At 43.1% G+C, this 18,802-nt stretch overlaps 1 protein-coding gene across 2 annotated transcripts in view; it reads right to left on the bottom strand.

The window, feature by feature from the left end:
* The window catches only part of UBN2 (ubinuclein 2), a 51,758-nt gene that overhangs the window by 11,253 nt on the left and 21,703 nt on the right, over positions 1 to 18,802 (bottom strand). For both annotated transcript variants that reach the window (XM_083156595.1, XM_083156596.1), the window contains 5 exons: positions 18,176 to 18,286; positions 15,398 to 15,541; positions 15,255 to 15,305; positions 12,278 to 12,320; positions 10,462 to 12,120 (listed from right to left, as the gene is read on the bottom strand). In XM_083156595.1, coding sequence (XP_083012721.1) covers positions 10,462 to 12,120; positions 12,278 to 12,320; positions 15,255 to 15,305; positions 15,398 to 15,541; positions 18,176 to 18,286 — 2,008 coding nt within the window. The remainder of the gene's footprint in view (positions 1 to 10,461; positions 12,121 to 12,277; positions 12,321 to 15,254; positions 15,306 to 15,397; positions 15,542 to 18,175; positions 18,287 to 18,802) is intronic.

Raw genomic sequence — 18,802 nt, 5'->3', positions numbered from 1 at the left:
GAAACAGCATATTTTTCAGAATTATACCATCCAGAAAGGAGTCCTTTGTATTGGAAGGATTAAACGGCCAAAACCAAAGTCCATGTATATTGGGACTGCAGCAACCTTTCAACAACAATTCCTCTGGAATCCAGAGAGGTAGATATCTAGGCAAAAAACACAGGAAAAGGTGTGCCTCATGGTGCATTTTTAAATGAGATAAAATATTGAGCGAAAATGCAAGCTGTTTGCTCATACCAAAAATAAAACTGGGTGGACTGGATACCACGTGGCGTGACAGATCTCCCGCTGGATTGCGAGCAGGCGCCTGAAGGAGACCGGAGTGGGGCAGAGGTCCACAGGAACAGCAAGCCAGTAAGTGCAGTGGCCACACCCTCTAACGAAGTCTTCGTGACGAAACGTGTCACTAAGGGATTATTTATTTATTTATTTACAGTTTCTTATATAGCGCAGCAGATTCCGTTGCGCTTTACAATAGTAGGGATCAGGGTTGCCCAGCTGTTAAGTCCTTTGTTGATATATATGTCAGTCACGTGGTATCCAGTCCACCCAGTTGTATTTTTAGCACTAGCAAACACCTTGCATTTTGGCTCAATATTTTATCTCATTAACCCCTTCCTGACAGAGCCAGTTTTTGCGTTCCTGACAGAGCCCTTTTTTTCAAATCTGACATGTCTCACTTAAGTGGGGATAACTTTTTTTTGCTTTTACTTATCCCAGTGATTTTGAGATTGTTTTTTCGTGACACATTGTACTTCAAATTAGTGGTAAATTTGGGTCGATACAGTCTGTGTTTTTTTGTGAAAAATACCAAAATGTCGTGAAAAAAATGGAAAATTTAGCAATTTGCAAAATGTTAAATTTTCTGCTTGTGAGACAAATAATCATACCACTCAAAATAGTTAATAACTAACATAGACCATATGTCTACTTTATGTTGACATCATTATTTCAACTTCCTTTTCATTTTTTTGGACACTAGGAGGCTTACAATATGAATAGCAAATTCTCAAATTTTCAAGAAAATTTCAAACACTGATTTTTTTAGGGACCAGTTCAGTTCTGATGTGACTTTGAGGGACTTGTATGTGAGACACCCCCATAAATGATACCATTTCAAAAACTGCACCCCTCACAGTATTCAAAACAGCATTTTGGAAGTTTGTTAACCCTTTAGGTGTTTCACAGGAATTAAAACAAAGTGTAGGTGAAATTTCAAAATTTCATTTTTTTTGCAGATTTGCAATTTTAATACATTTTTCTAAGGAACACAGTACATTTTACTAGAGAAATGTGACTAAAAATTGATTCCCCCAATTCTTTTGTTTTCATAAATATCCTATATGTGGCCCTAGTGTGCACGTTGACCAAACCACAGGCTTCATAATAGAAGGAGCACCTACTTGATTTTGGAGCCTCCTTTTTATGAGATTATTTTTAAGGCACCATGTAGGTTTCTAGGCACCATAAGATGCTAAAAGTTAGGAACCCCCCCACAAGTGACCCCATTTTGCAAACTACACCCCTCAGGGAATTCATCTAGGGGTATAGTGTACATTTCAAACCCCCAGGGGTTTCACCAATTGTGGTACAACTGGGCAGTGAAAATGAAAAATTAAATTTTTTACACAAAAATGCAGTTCTGGCTCAAAATTTTTTATTTTCAGAAGGTATGAAGGAGAAAAAGCACCCCTAAATCTGTGCCCCAATTTCTCCCGAGTACGGCAATGCCTCATGTGTGACCAAAAAGTGTCAGGACTCAGAAGGGAAGGAGTGATATTTGGATTTTGCAGCACAAATTCTGGTGGAATGTTGGTGGGTGCTATGTCGCATTAGCAAGACCCCCCAAGCACCAATACAGTGGAACCCCCCCACAAGTGACCCCATTTTGCAAACTACACCCCTCAGGGAATTCATTTAGGGGTATAGTGTACATTTCAAACCCCCAGGGGTTTCACCAATTTTGATACAACTGGGCAGTGAAAATTACATTTTTTTACACAAAAATGCAGTTCTGGCTCAAAATTTTTCATTTTCAGAAGGTATGAAGGAGAAAAAGCACCCCAAAATCTGTGCCCCAATTTCTCCCGAGTACGGCAATGCCTCATGTGTGACCAAAAAGTGTCAGGACTCAGAAGGGAAGGAGTGATATTTGGATTTTGCAGCACAAATTCTGGTGGAATGTTGGTGGGTGCTATGTCGCATTAGCAAGACCCCCCAAGCACCAATACAGTGGAACCCCCCCACAAGTGACCCCATTTTGCAAACTACACCCCTCAGGGAATTCATCTAGGGGTATAGTGTACATTTCAAACCCCCAGGGGTTTCACCAATTTTTATACAACTGGGCAGTGAAAATGAAAAATTACATTTTTTTACACAAAAATGCAGTTCTGGCTCAAAATTTTTCATTTTCAGAAGGTATGAAGGAGAAAAAGCACCCCAAAATCTGTGCCCCAATTTCTCCCGAGTACGGCAATGCCTCACATGTGACCAAAAAATACCAGTTGGGTGCATGGCAGGACTCAGAAGGGAAGGAGTGATTTTTGAATTTTGCGGCTCAGATTCTGGTGGAATGAATGGTGGGTGCTATGTGGCATTAGCAAGACCCCCGAAGCACGGTGAAATGATGAACCTAAAAATCCATAGATGTGTGGTATATTTTAAAACACTCCTTTATACATAGGCCGGGTTTGTCGGGGCAAGTGTCACACTGGAAAATAGTTTGCTTTCTTATTCCCTTTTTATAGCAAACTTTGCACCTTTTTTGTGTCCTGCCCTTTTTTCCAGTGGAGGGGATTTCATCAGGAAAATGCTGCCCTGGTACAATACGGGGGCCAGTACTAGAAGTACTGGGGCCCTCTGCCTGCTGGTTCCCAAATACTAGGCCCTTTATGACTTCCTCTTGAAAGTGCATAAATGTCCCCCTCTGGCCGGTAGAACGGAATAGCACGTAAGCGTTATACAGTGCCATCTGGATGATATACACGGCCAGCTTCTTGTACCAGATTTTTGTTTTCCGCAGGGCACTGTACGGCTTCAGTACCTGATCTGAAAGATCCACTCCGCCCATGTACCTATTGTAATCCAGGATACAATTAGGTTTGGAGGTGTGGGTACTGGTACCTCGTACAGGGACGGAGGTGGTACTGTCTCCGTGAATTGTTGTCAGTATAAGGACATCCCTCTTGTCCTTATATTTGACCAACAACATATTTTCGGTGCATATTCCCCTGCTTTCACCCCTTCTCATTACTTGGGCAATGTGCGTTTTTGGGAGGCCTCTTTGGTTCTTGCGCACAGTACCGCAAGCTGCTGTACCTCTTGAACCAAGGGCCTTAAACAGGGGGATGCTGGTGTAAAAGTTATCCACATAGAGGTGATAACCTTTATCCAGGAAGGGGTGCACTAAATCCCAGACAATTTTTTCACTAACACCTACGAGGGAGGGGGGGCATTCTGGCGGTTCAATTCTTGAATCCTTCCCTTCATATACCCTAAACCTGTGGGTGTACCCTGAGGTGCTTTCACACAGCTTATACATTTTTATGCCATACCTTGCCCTCTTACTGGGAAGGTACTGGCGGAATTTAACCCTTCCTTTAAAATGTATAAGGGACTCGTCTATGCAAATGAATTTATCTGGGATGTACATCTCTTCAAATTTGGCACTGAAATGATCAATGACCGGCCTGACTTTGAATAGCCGGTCAAAGGTGGGATCATCTCTGGGTGGGCACTGTGCATTATCGTTGTAATGCAAAAATTTAAGGATCGTCTCAAATCGAGCCCGGGGCATGGCCATACGGTAAAATGGGGTGCTGTACAGAACATCTGTACTCCAATATTGCCTAATTTCTGGCTTTTTTACTATGCCCATATGAAACACCAGACCCCAAAACGTCATCATCTCTACTGCATCTACAGGGGTCCACCTAGCAAATGATGACGTGGGGTTTTGAGCAATAAACTGCTGGGCATATAAATTAGTTTGGTCCACAATTAAATTTATAAAATCATCAGAGAAAAATAATTTGAAAAAGTCAATTTCTCTGAGACCTGTGGAATCAAATTGGATTCCTGGCATGGCCAAAAACTCAGGAACCTGGGGCTCAAAATTGTCTGGTGGTGGGGTCTATACGAGATCAATTATTGGGGGGGGGGTCTCAGCTGCTCTACGGGGGCGTCTTTGAGGGGGTCCCTCATCACTAGAGGAGGAAGATGAGGTTAAGATGAATCCTTCAAATTCCCCGCTTGCCTCACTGGCTGTGTCAGAATCAGAGGCAAGCATGGCATATGCCTCCTCCGCTGAATACATTCTTCTGGATGACTGGGATGACATTTGGGATGACATTTGGGATGCCATTTTTATTTTTGTGTTACTGGTAGTGAAATGTTTCAACACGTGTATAGTGTAGGGGGGGGTACAAACTTTATTTCAACCCGGGGGGTATGTAGTGTGTAGTGTGTAGTGTGTATGTAGTGTAGAAAAAAAAAAATACTTTATACAGGAATTTGAACCCAATTAAAAAAAAAAAAAATTGAAGGGGTTAAAAAAAAAAAAAAAAAAAGGCCCTGCACAGATGTTGGTCAGTAACAAAAAAAAATAGATCAACCCTGTGCCGAAAAAGATGATCAGTGATGTACGTCACTGATCAGCGCACAGTGGCCACAGGACACCCACAAAATCACAGTGTGTGTAAAAAAAAAATTAAAAAAAGACCCACAGCAGCCTCAAAAAAAAAAAAAAGGTGATCAGTGATGCAACACTGATTACCAGTGAGGGGCAGCAGGTGCACAACCTTTGGTGCAACTGACAGTGCAACTGGCAGCAACTGACAGGTATATATAGAAAAAAAAAACCTCTGCGCCCCCAAAAAGTTGCTGATCACCTCAGATATAGTGATCAGCACAAAAGGCGGGGGTAGCAGACACAAAATATACACTCTCTCTCTCTCTCTCTCTCTCTCTATCTATCACACTGCAGCAGCAGCACTGACAGTTATATATATAAAAAAAAAACCTGCACCCCCAAAAAAGGGGGGTAGCAGACACAAAATATACACTCTCTATCACTATCTCTCTATCTCTCACTATCTATCACTATCTATCACTATCTATCACTATCTATCACTATCTATCACTATCTATCACTATCTATCACTATCTATCACTATCTATCACTATCTATCACTATCTATCACTATCTATCACTATCTATCACTATCTATCACTATCTATCACTATGACACTGCAGCAGCAGCACTGACAGTTATATATATAAAAAAAAAACCTGCACCCCCAAAAAGGGGGGGTAGCAGACACAAATCTCTCTATCTCTCACTATCTCTCACTATCTCTCACTATCTCTCACTATCTCTCACTATGACACTGCAGCAGCAGCAGTGACAGTTATTTATATATAAAAAACCCCTGCACCCCCAAAAAGGGGGGTAGCAGACACAAAATATAGCTCTCTCTGTCACTATCTCTCTATCTCTCTCTCTATCTCTCTATCTCTCTATCACACTGCAGCAGCAGCAGGAAGTCCCAAGAAGTCAGATCCAGGAAGCGTCCAGCACGCTACAAGCAGTGATCAAGTGATCAGGTAAGGTATTTGCAAGGATCAGGTAAGTATTAGCAAGGATCAGGTCAGTATCACGGCAGATAGGCACGGTGACCGCTCTGCACGCTATTCCAGACCGGAATGGCGTCTGCAGCGCAGTCACCGGTAGTTTAAATGTCGCGCCTTGGCTGTGATTGGTCCGTGGGTCCAATCACAGCCTTGGGGGCAGGTGGGGTGAGGTGTCATCGTCACCGATGACCCCCTCATGCCCCCTGACGCCCGGCGGTGATTGACACCTGTGTTACCGAGCGTCCGATTCGCTGGTAACACAGGAAAACGCTGTGAATGGCTGTTCACACTGAACAGCCAATCACAGCGATCGCCGACGGGGGGGCGACATCGCAGCCCCCCCTGGGCATGCAGGGACATGTCTGCTGTCAGGGACAGCAGACATCGTCCCTCTGTCACTGCGTCTCGAGACGCAGTGACAGTTTAAAGTCATGACGTACATTTATGCCATGTGTCGGGAAGTACATCCCGGCCATGACGTAAATGTACGTCAAATGTCGGGAAGGGGATAAAAACTCTTTAAATGCACCATGAAGCGCACCTTCTCCTGTGTTTTTGCCTTGATAGATATATTATAGATAGAATATATACACACACACACACACACACACACACACACACACACACACACACACACACACACACACACTATATATAGTTGGGTTCTGGCTCTGGGGGATCAGCAGTGCTGGCTGCTGACACCTAATGAGCAGGGACCGGCTTGCAGTGAGTATTACTTATGCAGCCTTCAGCGCCGCTATCCCCAGCAGCACCAGAGCAGGGACCTGGCCATTAATTCACTGCTAGCCGGGTCCGTGCGGATTACTACTGCTGTTCGCACCATTGCCAGGCCTGTGAGTGCCGGGCAGTGAGCACGGTGCAATAAATCAGGAGGTATGCCTGCTTAAGCTTCCGGCAGAAGGTTTTCCATCAGGAAAGCATTCTGAATAAGCCAGGCGAACTAATTTAAAATCAGCCAACTGGCGATATAGATATCTCTCTCTATATTCTGCCTGACCGTGAATATACCCTATAGTCTACATTTGACATGTTAAATTATTAAACAAAAGGATATTTATGAAAGTGAGCAGATACTAAATTGAGACTTCATGCAAGTGGGTATGCAGAATATATAATATGCCTGAACAAGAGGTGGAATGGACATAACGTGCTGAAAGGAATGAAACAGGTTTAAAGTTGGCAAAAAGTATGGATGTCAGTATTTTTGCCCATGGGATTTAAAGGGCATACCAGGTTAGTTTGTTTGGCCTATTAATTAAAACAGGTTGGGATCATTTGGTCTATAGCAAGTTGGTCGACAAGCATTAGGTCGACACCTTTAGGTCGATACAAGCATTAGGTTGACCGTAAGAAAGTCGACATGGGGGTTTTCACTTTGACCCGACAGTTGACATGGACACAGTTTCAAGTGCACCGCATCCCATCGCTGTACTCGGCACACTATTTTATTCTCCCACCACGCTCTAGTGGATGGTAGGGCATGAAATACCACCTGTTGACCTGTGCCGACCCAATGCTTGTTGACCAACTTGCTGTAGACTCAATGACTGTTTCCCATTTAAACTGACTTTAGCAAGAACAGATAATATTCAAAACAGGAAGATCACCTATTGTAAAGGCTGACATTGTGTACTGAAGTGGAAAAAGTAAAAAAACTTAAATAGTAAACTTCTGGCAGTGATTTTTGCCAAACTGCCTTGGTATAAAAAGTACACATGGCTAACTATCGGGCAGTGATTTTCTAAGTGGAGACTCATTCTGGTTAAAATATCCTTTCACATCTCTTGGGAGGAAAAAAGCAAACAGATTCTGAGAATGCGTTGTTGTTCGGCACTCTAGACCTGGGGTAGCCAACGCCAGTCCTCCAGAGCTACCAGCAGCTGTTTTCCAGATCACCCCATAGAATCACAAGTGAGGTAATTAGCTCCACCTGTGTATGTTTTAAAATGTGTCAGTGAGTAATGAGTGCGCCTGTGCAGCAGCTAGGTTGTCTGGAAAATGTGAACTGTTGGTAGCTCTCGAGGACTGGAGTTGGCTTCCACTGCTCTAGACAAATGTCCAATGACGGACTTTCAATGGCTTTGTTTATATCAGAAATAGTGCTTAGCAGCAGCTTTACATTACAAAGTTTCCTCAGGTTGATACATTGTGCAAAGAAAATAGGATATGTAGAAGCGGTCGTGTTTATATGGACACACGTGGATATTTGAAAGGATGCCACTGGAAATCTCAACTTCCACACAGCAGCCTTTGCAGATTAAAAAGATTTCAAGCTCCAAGTTGAATGTAAAACTGGATAATGTGTTTTCAATGATCCCAAGCTGTAAATCATTATAAAAAGGTCACTTAGGGAGAAAACCTCCATATAATTAAAATATTCCTTATTTTCTGACTCTGAACCAAAGCGGTGAAAATAAAGTACCAAAAAAAAAAAAAAAAAAGAATCATTCACATTCAGTTAAATGTAAAGTTACAGACATGCAGAAGGCAGGAACAGACACAGACTGTTGGCTCAACTGTGAAGACATTAAAGTTGCACCCATATTTTGGATGACACAATGTCATGCCTCAAAAGACAAGGGGAAGGAGTATTGTGAGGGAAGCCGTGAGGCTTTCACTTTGAAGGAGTTGCATACTGTAGTTCATGGTGAGAATGAAGTCAAGGTGACTTATAACCCTTTCACACAGCAAACGCCGGATTTCACCAGGGATTTGGACACGGGTCTCTCCCAGGAGAGACCTAGTATTTACAACGCAAGGTCCCCCATGGCAACAAGCTGGGTCGCTGACATCAGCGGTGGGTTGGGAGGTGGCAGCGATTGGAGCAGATACTGCATCCTCCTTATAGTGTGAAAGGGACCCGGGTCGCTCAACCTGGGCTACCGTTCACACTGCAAAGCAACCCAGGATTAACCATTGTTTTATCCCAGGTCGGAATGTGGGGACTGGACCTGTGTATTTTCAGTAGTTCCTTTCACGCTGGATAAGGTTTTAAGGTCATTTAAGATACATTGGAGCTTTTTGATCCCAATCCAAAAAATGGTGTGCCACAAACTTTCCACTGCTCGTTCCTTTATTACAGGGAAGTAGGGAAAACCACAAAACCTAGCGAAAATGCTATTTAATATATTTTCCTGGAAAATACTAAGCCTTTTGCATGCAGATGCGGCAGTCACACAGAGTATAGGAATGCCACATAACAGATCTGCTTGCGTGTTTTAGTCATAATGCTAATATTTTCAGGAAACAAAAATGCCCGATGTTAGCAAAAAGATGCACATGGACACATTTGTAGAAGAAACTTACCCCAACAGTATGTTATTGCTGTAAAAAGTGGTTCTGACACGTACTAATCTAGACGAGTTCAATACTTATGCAAACAAATGTTTTTACTTATTTGGAGGTTTTTGTGCAAATGTCAGTAGAAAAAATAATAATAAATAACAAAAGAAATCCATTGAAGTTTTATACACCCTACACACATGCCGATATTAAGGCATTTTCTAAGCGATTTTGCTTAGTTTGGCAAAGTCGCTTAGAAAATGCCCTCACATCGGTGTATGTGTGGGGACTATATCGGCAGCAATGCGCGTCCCCGCGCGTCTTTATCGCTGGCCGAGATTGATGGACAGTGTCCATCAATATCGGCAGGGTTCTCCCACAGGAGAACACTGGCGCTGTCTGCTCGCTTAGCACACAGAGCTGACAGCTCGCTCTGTGTGTGGGCTGTCAGCTCTGTGTGCTATGCGATAGCGGCGCAGTACAGCCCGACCTAGCATAGCTAGGTCGCCCTACACACATCGCTATGTGTGTAGGGCCCATTAGGGTGTGACTTTTGCAAACCTCTGTATGAAAAAAATATACATACATACACTTCACATTATGGACCTAATTCAGACTGGATCACAAAGCCCAACTTTAATGTTGCACTGCAGGTTAGTCGAATGTAACATGTGCAGCGTGTTACATCTGGGTGGGGTTCAAATTGAAATCTAAATGGCTGTGTAGAAATAAAGCAGCCAGCGTTTACCCTGCACAGAAACACAACTTACAGTACCCTCTCGACAAATTTGGTTATGAACAGTAAGTAAATGTAAGCCCCATAAAAAGGAACGACTTGCCTGCATGTTCAGTGTCTGCGGATGATGTGACTAAACAATATTGATAACCGTGTGACCAGTGGCGCTGCTGATATAGTTAATTTTATCAGCAGTGCCCCTAGTTGTCCAGTATGTATGGGACTTTGGGCAAGTAAAATATTTAGTTATTAGACTTTCTGGCTACACTGGAAGAAATATCCATGCTTGAGCACAGATTGTCAAAGCAAATTTAGTCAACTAATCTCAGTAAATGTTATTTAATTAGCGCTGGAGCAATCCATTTAGCGGGGATTGCTCTGCATATGAAACCATGTTTTAGGTACAGGAAAAAAGGCTAAATGATTACTCCCCAAAGTATCTCGGAATAACAGTAAAAGATACACGCTTTTAAGCACACAGCTTGTAGTTTTTTGGTTAAGCACACTAGCAGATTAGTTGGTACTTATGTAATATCTGGGCTCCCATTTTTCTTATGAGACCGCGTCCCCTCGCGGGGCTCGCCACGCTTCGGGCACGGTGGCTCGCCACACTATATAAAATCAACTCCATGCGTAGTTGGATAGTAGGGGTATGAAAAAATGGGGTGCATTTAACATTGGAGCCCAGATAATACATAAGTACCGATTAGTTTAAAATCATTATGGTTTTTCAAGTGAACTTATTTTTATTCTAAAATGTGGACTACATTTTCCTTTATGGACTTACCTGTACGGTAGCTGCCGCAACTGAAGAACCTGAGGCAGATGGTTGTCTGTGAGGCATTAGCTGTTTTGTAGCACCCAGAGTTCCACTCACTGTTCCCCCAGAAAGGTGAGTCCTATTTGTAATATTGGAATTTTGGTTGGCTCTGCTGATGGGTACATTAAGAACAGAGCTAGGAACTGTTGTCTTAATAGGTCCAGATTGTGAATGATTAAGTGATTTAGGGGATGGGTTAGATGATTTTGTAGACTGGCTAGGTAATTTTGGAGACTGGCTTTGAAGTTTTGGAGATGGACTGGGCATTTTTGGAGAAGGGATTGGAGATTGGACTGGAGATGAAACAGGAATTTTTTGGGAAGGGCTTTGTTGGACTGGGGATGAAACAGGAATTTTTTGGGAAGGGCTTTGTTGTCTGTTAACAGGAGTGACTGATTTGGGAGATGAGCTAGGCATCTTGGAAGATGCAGAGGGATTTCTGACTCCCTGAATTACCACTGTACCTCTGACAGAAGAAATGGGGCTGGCCGTGGGTGAAGGCCGTCCAATGTTTATTCCACTGGCCAGTTTATGATGTTGAGTATTCTGGGAGACAGGAGTACCTGAACTGGAAGAACTAGGAGATAACGTAGGCTTGGGTGAAGGGGCCATGGTATAAGGAGACTTGAACCCAGGATTTGAACCTTGTGAACCCACATTTTTTGCCATAAAGTTAGAGGTAGAAGAGGCAGCTGTCCGAGATACTGGTGTATGTTGACTGCTACCAGGAGACGGTGATGACGGAGGTCTATAAGAAACTAGTTTTTCAGGTGTCTTGATAACGGGCGATGTAGAAGAGATCTGGGGGCTGCTGGTCAGGCGCACAACAGGGTTAGTATGAGATTTGCTTAAAGTTGCTTGCAAAGGTGTAACGTAATTTTGTTGAAGGGGTGGATGGACCTTGACTGCCTGCAAGGAAGAAGAGTTCTGTACTTGTGAAGAAGATGAAGAAACATGGGCATATGTTGAAGATGTTATTGGTGCGGACGTAGATGAAGAGGGAGTGGAGGAGAAAGCACATGCTCCTTTGGCCTGAGTAGCAGAAGAAGCCTTGACATTAGCAGATGTAGACGACGATGAAACTTCAGCTTGCAAAGACCTTTGCATTCCTTGCTGAAGCAGCTTAGCAGGCAGTGGTTCCAATGACACTTTGGGATTTTGAATGGAAGAACCTGCAATGAGCCCAGACACCACTGTTGAATGGGATGTTGCAAGATCCTGGGGTTTCTTTGGTACAGGAGCCGAGTGGCCAGCAATGAGACTAGATGTGTGCTGAGGAGGATCAGCCTTTTTAGGTCCACCTAACGGCAGCTTGCTCATAATAGAAGCTAGTTTTTCCTCTCTCAGGGCAACTCTTGGACGAGAGGTGGGAGTTTCTGTGTGAGAACTTGATGCTGCAGCAGATCCATTGTTAAGCACAGCCAGAGCTTCAGAGACGGACTCTAATGAAGGCGTTTTAAAGGAAAGATCTTCATCCAGTGAGTCATCTAGACAAATGGTCTCAGAGTTTGGTGTACAAGAAGAGCCAATAGGACCACTAGTAGGTATAACAGCATTCAGAGAAGGGGTACGGACCACAGTAGAGAGAGGTGTAGAAGTCTTCTGCTCTTTTTTAGGGCTTGAATCCTAGAAAGCAAGACAAAAAAAAATAATAATAATGAGCAGAAATACACCATGTTAATACAGCTATATAATTTAAATCTGAAGGTTGTGCTGTAGCACTAACACATTCCCATATAAATGAATAGAAGTATAAATTATAGAATAAATCATTGTAAGATACCTTTGCCTTGGGTTTAGGTGCCAATATAACCTTTTTCTTGCCTCTGTGAATAAAAGCAGATTTTCATTGTAAATTTATTTGCATCCCTAGTGTTTGCTTATCAAATTTGATTTCAGCTTTACTAAAATTTGTGATTTCAGTTTAATAAGTTATGACATTTAGGATGAGAGATTCAGAAAGTGAAAGATAGAGATCTCCATTTTTTTTAAAGCAGCAATCATTTACATGTCAAAAGCAAACCTGGAGATTTCGTAGCCAAATCTCTCACTTTCTGAATCCCTCATCCTATTAATCTTCACCATTGACATCTGGCATTTCTGGAGGGCGAAGGAACAAAAACTCGGTATGGCTTCAGTGGTGTTCAAACTTTTTGCAAAGAGCCGATTTGGTCAGGTGAAAATGTGTGGGGGCCAACCATTAAGCCTAAACCATGACTCTGCCCCCAGTGTATTTTCCCCTGCCTGACCCTCCTTCCCTGTATGTCCCCCCCACTCTGCCCACATTCACTGTATGTCCCCCAGCCTGCCCCCCCTTCCCTGCAGGTCCTCCACTCTGCCCCCATTCAGTGTATATTTCCCTGCCTACTCCCCCCTTTTCTGTATGTCCCCCACTCTGCCCCATTCAGTGTATTTTCACCTGACCCTCCTTCTCTGTATGGCCCCTTATGTAAGCCAGAGGATGGAGAGGCCAAGCAGGCACCACAAGGAGAGGAGACAGTCCCGCGCTGTGTGTCCCGCATCTAATTCTCTGCCTGCTTCCGGCTGGAGGCCACTTAAAGTGACATCACGGGCCGCAGTTGGTCCGCGGGCCGGACTCTGGACATGCCTGCTCTAGATGGAACAGACGATGTAAGGAAGTCTTGGATGCAGCAGCAAGAGTGGCAATAATCCTGTCCAAAAAGTATATTGCCTAAGTATGAAAGGGCCTCTAATTTTGGGGGGAGTTTGACTATGAAAGACAGTTGTGAAGCCAGGGATCTTATAGCTTTTACTACTGAAGCAAAAACCTCGGAGGTTAAGAACCCTGCGCCCACAGCTGCCTCTGAGATAGGAAATTGATGTGCTACCAAGGGCAAAAAGACTCTTGGGCTAGCACCCGAAGAGAGACTGTCTTCTATATCTTCACATCGGCATGTGGCCGTCTTAGCTACACAAGCCAAATAAAGAGTTAGACGCGTAATAGAATAAGCAGTCTTGAGAAAATTCTCTTATAATCTGATCAGTAGAGCCTGACCGGAAACACTTCCATGGAAGAAGACCTAACTACATGAGCTTACATGGGTGTAATTGTCTCCCACTTTGCCCAATCCTTAGCTGGGAATGGATAAAGAGCATTTGGACAACTGGGACTTCCTAGTAGTCTGAACCAATGAGGAACCATTTGCAAAATTATGATGCAAAGTGGATAGCTGTAGTAAGAGACTTCTTTGGAGGATATCCGATTAGCCACGATCATTGATTACAGGCAATAGGCCCGCTTGGAGCTTATTAGCCCCGAGAAGCCAGTGTGCTGCAAATAACCGAAAGCGGCCCCATTATCTGCAAAAACGAGGCTGTATCGGTAGAACACAAAGGTGTGTTTTCACTGCAAAACAGGTCTTTATCAGCCGATTCAATTGGATAGCCAGATAAGAAGAAAACAAATTGCAGAAACATTAGGAAAATTAGCAAAAAATTACAAGTCTGCACATGGTTTAAAAGGTTGCCCGCACCCCCCACCCCCCCTAAATGTGAGACAAAGAAAAGGTCTGAGAAGCCTCTTCTCTTTCATGAGGGGATTTTTTTTCTTTAGAGGGATAGTATTGGAGCCATCCTAGAGAAATGTAACAAATGCACATTCCCTTCTAATTAAATGAAGCACACAAAGGGCAGTATTCAATGAGAAAAATTTGCCGTGTTTTATGGCGAGTTCGTGCTATTTTCGCGTTGGAAGGAGCATTTTGCTCTCCAAAAGTGAACCACCCTATTCAATGTGATATTTTCGCCGTCTTTTTAAGTGATTTTCGCCGTGTCTCTCCGTGTAGCAATTCTCCATCTTTTCATGGAGAACTGGAATGTGAACTTTTAAACTAAAAGGTTTTTTTTTTTTAATTTTGGTGTAAAAAAAAAAAAAAAAAAAAAAAAAATCAGGATTTTTTTTTTCTGTGAAGGGGCACGTTATTTTTATTCATGTGCTTTATAAGCACATGAATAAAAATAACGTGCCCCTTCACAGAAAAAAAAAATCCTGATTTTTTTTTTTTTTTTTTATTATTTAATTATTTTTTTACACAGAGCAGCCAGCAGGGGGCCGAAGCTCTCGAGCCGCTCATTATTTATTAACAGTTTCTTATATAGCGCAGCATATTCCGTTGCGCTTTACAATAGCAGACAGTGATACAACAAAACAGGGTATTTACAGACAGTCAAAATGTAGGAGGGCCCTGCTCGCAAGCTTACAATTAGATATTCATATATTCACTGCACCCGATCATTACATCTGCACGATCGGGTGCAGTGAATACTGGGCCCCCCGCTGGCTATAGAGGGAGGGGGGGGCAGCTTGTGCTGCCTGGGTCCCGGGGAGCCCTCCTCCCCTCCACATATGTTCTGGGGCAGCCAGGGAGACTTTAATCTCCCTGGCTTCCACCATCCCCCGGCTCCCTGCCAGCTCCCTGCCGCGGACGCTCGTCCGCTGCAGGGGTTAAGACTCGCGGCGAGTCTTAACCACATTGAATAGTGGGAGCAGGAGTGGCAGCGAGCCCTCCGGAACAGGGCGAGTGAAAAAAATCTCTCGCCATGCACGGAGAATAATTCTCATTGAATACTGCCCAAAGAAAGCAATCCATTCTGCTTTCAACAAGTATGCATATGATGGTGAAAAAAAAAAAAAAAAGGGAGGTCTACAATGCATTGGCTATAAAAACAAAACTTTACAGGACTGGAGAATGGTGAAGACAGACAGACACTTAAGGTAATGAATTGTGGATTATACTCACGGAGCCGAAGTGAGGTGATTATGTACACTGCGGCTCTCTTTAAAGAGTATCCTGCAAAAGGTATTGAAAGCAAAATGTCAGAAATCTCACAAAACATCATGCTTTAAGTAAAGTGAAATTGCCTTTGTCCTGTGGTCTTTTACCTGGACTGCATCCAGCCTTTCGGCCAGAGAGCTTTTACTTCTGTTTCCATAAAGGTCTTCAGATAATCTTCTGGCGACTGGCTTTTATTAGGCTCAAGCTCATAGCATCCTATTTTAATCTTCACTAGATTGCAAAGCAAATTCCTGCATAAAAAGGAAAGGTAAATCAGAAAATATGACATACGGCTGGTTATCCATAACACTAGTAAGAGAGAAATAATAAAATGTAAAACTCCACCCCTTAATAATTCCAGAACTACTTTAAGGCGCAGGAGTAGCCAGAAAGATGTATGAAGTAGCAGTAACTGTGCCTACACATGGTGAGTTTCTTGGATGAGTCTTGAACTTTTTAGTTCAAAATGCATCGCTTGCAGTTCAAATCAGACCAGGTTTCTTTTAGCTTGCGATGCATGGTCCAGTGTAGCTCATATCGTAATTTTTGTACTAGATGTTATCGCATCTAGTTACACAGCGCATGCTATTTGAACTGGATGCAATGCAATCTAGTACAAAAAAACACCTCTACCCCAAAATGTACCATGTGTGGGCACCTTTACTTAGTGCAATGGTTAGAACAATAAGACAAAATCAATAGAGAAAAGAAATTCAACAAAAACATCAAGACTGGGCGTGAAAAAGGGAAAGCAATATCCCACAGTCTGCATCAGTTTAAATGGTAATCTAAAATCCTATTTTTTCCATCAGCAAGGCTGGAGGTACACTGGAACTTGGGATGTTCAACACCCACTCCCAGGTAGCAAACATTTAAGATGCTTCACCTGAGAACTGTAAGCTGTAAAGTGGGCGTGGCTGGAGGCAAAAGAACAGAACGGGAAAAAAACTAGCCAAAAAGGTGAGGACAGAAAGCCAGATCTCTCAAGTGTGACCAGGTTCTGGAGACCTGTGCTTTGGATTCCAGTAAAAAGTCTTGCTGGAGAGGAGTCTAAAACCACATCCAGAAACTAGAGGCAATGACAAGGTATTAGGTGTGACTCCTCAAAATTCAGGATCCACCCTTGATACTGAAGTAACTGGTGCTTTTGTAACTGTGAAGCCAAGTCTGCATTTCTACGAAGATCCTATCTAGTGAAGGCTGAGCCATAACTATACTGAATGGAAGGGCCAGGCATTGATAGTGATTGGATCAGACTGCAACACTGAGGTAGAATGTTGAACTGGCCAAACGTGAAGGCATAGATACATGACCCCGCTGTCTAGAGAGACCAAAAATAATTTGGTCTGCATGCTGTGGATCATGGATCTGAGCATTTCCCTATGAAAAAAAGTACATACCCACAACCTTATTTGTCCATGCATAAAGAATCAAGATCGCCATGACCGAGCAGTTTGGCTTCCGGAAAAAAAAATCCACTTCAGCAGGAGCAATAAGTCCATCTGAGAGTAGAGAATTAAATAGACTGGTCCAAAGCCACCAATTACTACATCTCAGGAGGAAGTGCAGTGAGGAAAAAATGCACCGACTGGCACTAGAAAATTTACCTTTAGAAGCTGAATTCCTGTCGGGGAAGTGGCCTCTGTCAGAATGACTTCTAGTGGATTCAACCCCAAAAAGGAGCGAAATCTCAGAAACTCAGACCCACTGTTTATGGGCAGCCACAGGGAGGGTGAAATGCCAAAATTTAAGCTTGTGGTGATTGTGTAAGCCCGCCAGTGGAAAGAACCATGTACACTTTTGAGCTATAGCTGTATCTCATGTTCAGAAGCCAGCTATTTACTTCACTTATGCTGGGGATACTGGCAGCTGCCAGCAGCTACATGCAATAGTGATATCAGAGAGGGTGCTTGCTCAAATCACAGGATACCTGGAACAGACCCTTAAGAGTTGCTAAGCCTCATGAAATGGTCTGTTCTCAGAGGGACTGGTATCCGTGACTGATACCACAGGCAAAGGGGAAAGTTGCCAGCAGATCTGGAGTGGTGCACAGGTATTTCTGCCCTCTCTTTTCCCACGCCGAGTACCCATTCTGCATGCATGAAGAGAACCTCCTGCCTCTCCTATACCCATCTCTCAGGGTGCCTGGTTACCTATATCCCAGAGGTTCTCTACACCTTTTAAGGGCGGTGGACAGATCAGTCAACTGATCAACATCCTCGTGGTGCTTCAGACCATTTACTGCACACTTTGTCAAGCATGGCCCTTCATTCAGTGCAAACTGGTTAATGTGCAATTTGACAATGTGACCCCGGTCACCTATATCAACCATCAGTGATATATTAAAAGTCAAGGCACCATGCAGGAAGTCAGGAGTCTCACTCTCAGGCTGGATCTTCTAGGGCAGATACCTTCACCCCGACCTAGCCCATCTAGCGTTAACAAGATGGCTATTGCAACATCGGTCCTAAGGGACAGAGGGTTCTGGGATAGTTTCCAAAACTAGGTTTTGTACTCTGAAACTTTCCTCCGTGAGTAGATTTGGTGGACCTATTTTGAATGGTGTTCTGTCCATGGTAGGGATTCCTTATTTTTTTGCCTTTCCAGAATTTTGACTTTTACACTGGCTTGCATCCGGGTCTTCGGGTCTCTTCCTTGAAGGTTCAGCAGGTCTTCCAGTTCTATTGTAATTGGCCCATTTGAAGGTGGATTTGACATGTTTTCGCACATTCAGCCTCTTTTTGTTCTCCCAATTGCTACATGGAACATAAAACTTTGGTGTTCAGGACTCTTCAGGAATAACCTTTAACCACTGACCTTCCTTATGGCTTGTAACAAAAAGCATAGGGGTTTGCATGAGACAGTGAAGTCCAACATAAAATTACCTAATAGTGTCATCCCAGTAGAACTTTTTCCTTGGACCCATTACCCTCTTCCCAGGCTTCTCTTCATCATCTTCATCTGAAGGATTCCGATCACCATCCTCAGTTTGATGCCTATAGACAAGAGGAGACCAAACACAAAATAAACCTATCATATTGAAAACCAGTCTTAAGATAAATATTCATTTTAAAGCAGTAATTAGGTAGTCTTATGTATACCAGTCATAGCTAAAAAGCGAAAATAAGCTCGTTTTAATTACACAAAGATATAAGTTCTCATACCTTACAGAACTTCAGTAACTGAACAGGTTGTTCTAGTTTTGTGGTCTATGGCAAGCAATTGTCAATTGCATAGGAAGAGGTCATAACCCCGTTATCCATTTCTATGTCCAGTAACTGTAGCTTTATTTTTTGAACAGATTTAGGTTTTATACTGCAACTAGTTAAAAGCCCAGCTTCTACAATGTACTTTCACATTGAGCTGTGACAGGTTGTATCCCACAAATTCTTCACACCACCCCCAATCTGCTCCTACTTCCTCAGGACTCAATCTGACATTCAGCAATAGCTTCTTTCATTAGAATGGTTAACACACACATTCTTCAGAATGATGCTATACTATGAACAGGT

Source organism: Crinia signifera, chromosome 8 (genome assembly GCF_055691185.1).
Source record: "Crinia signifera chromosome 8, ASM5569118v1, whole genome shotgun sequence".
Taxonomy (NCBI): Eukaryota; Metazoa; Chordata; class Amphibia; order Anura; family Myobatrachidae; genus Crinia; species Crinia signifera.
Note: the sequence above shows the minus strand (reverse complement) of the source record. Positions and strands in the feature narration are given on the sequence as shown.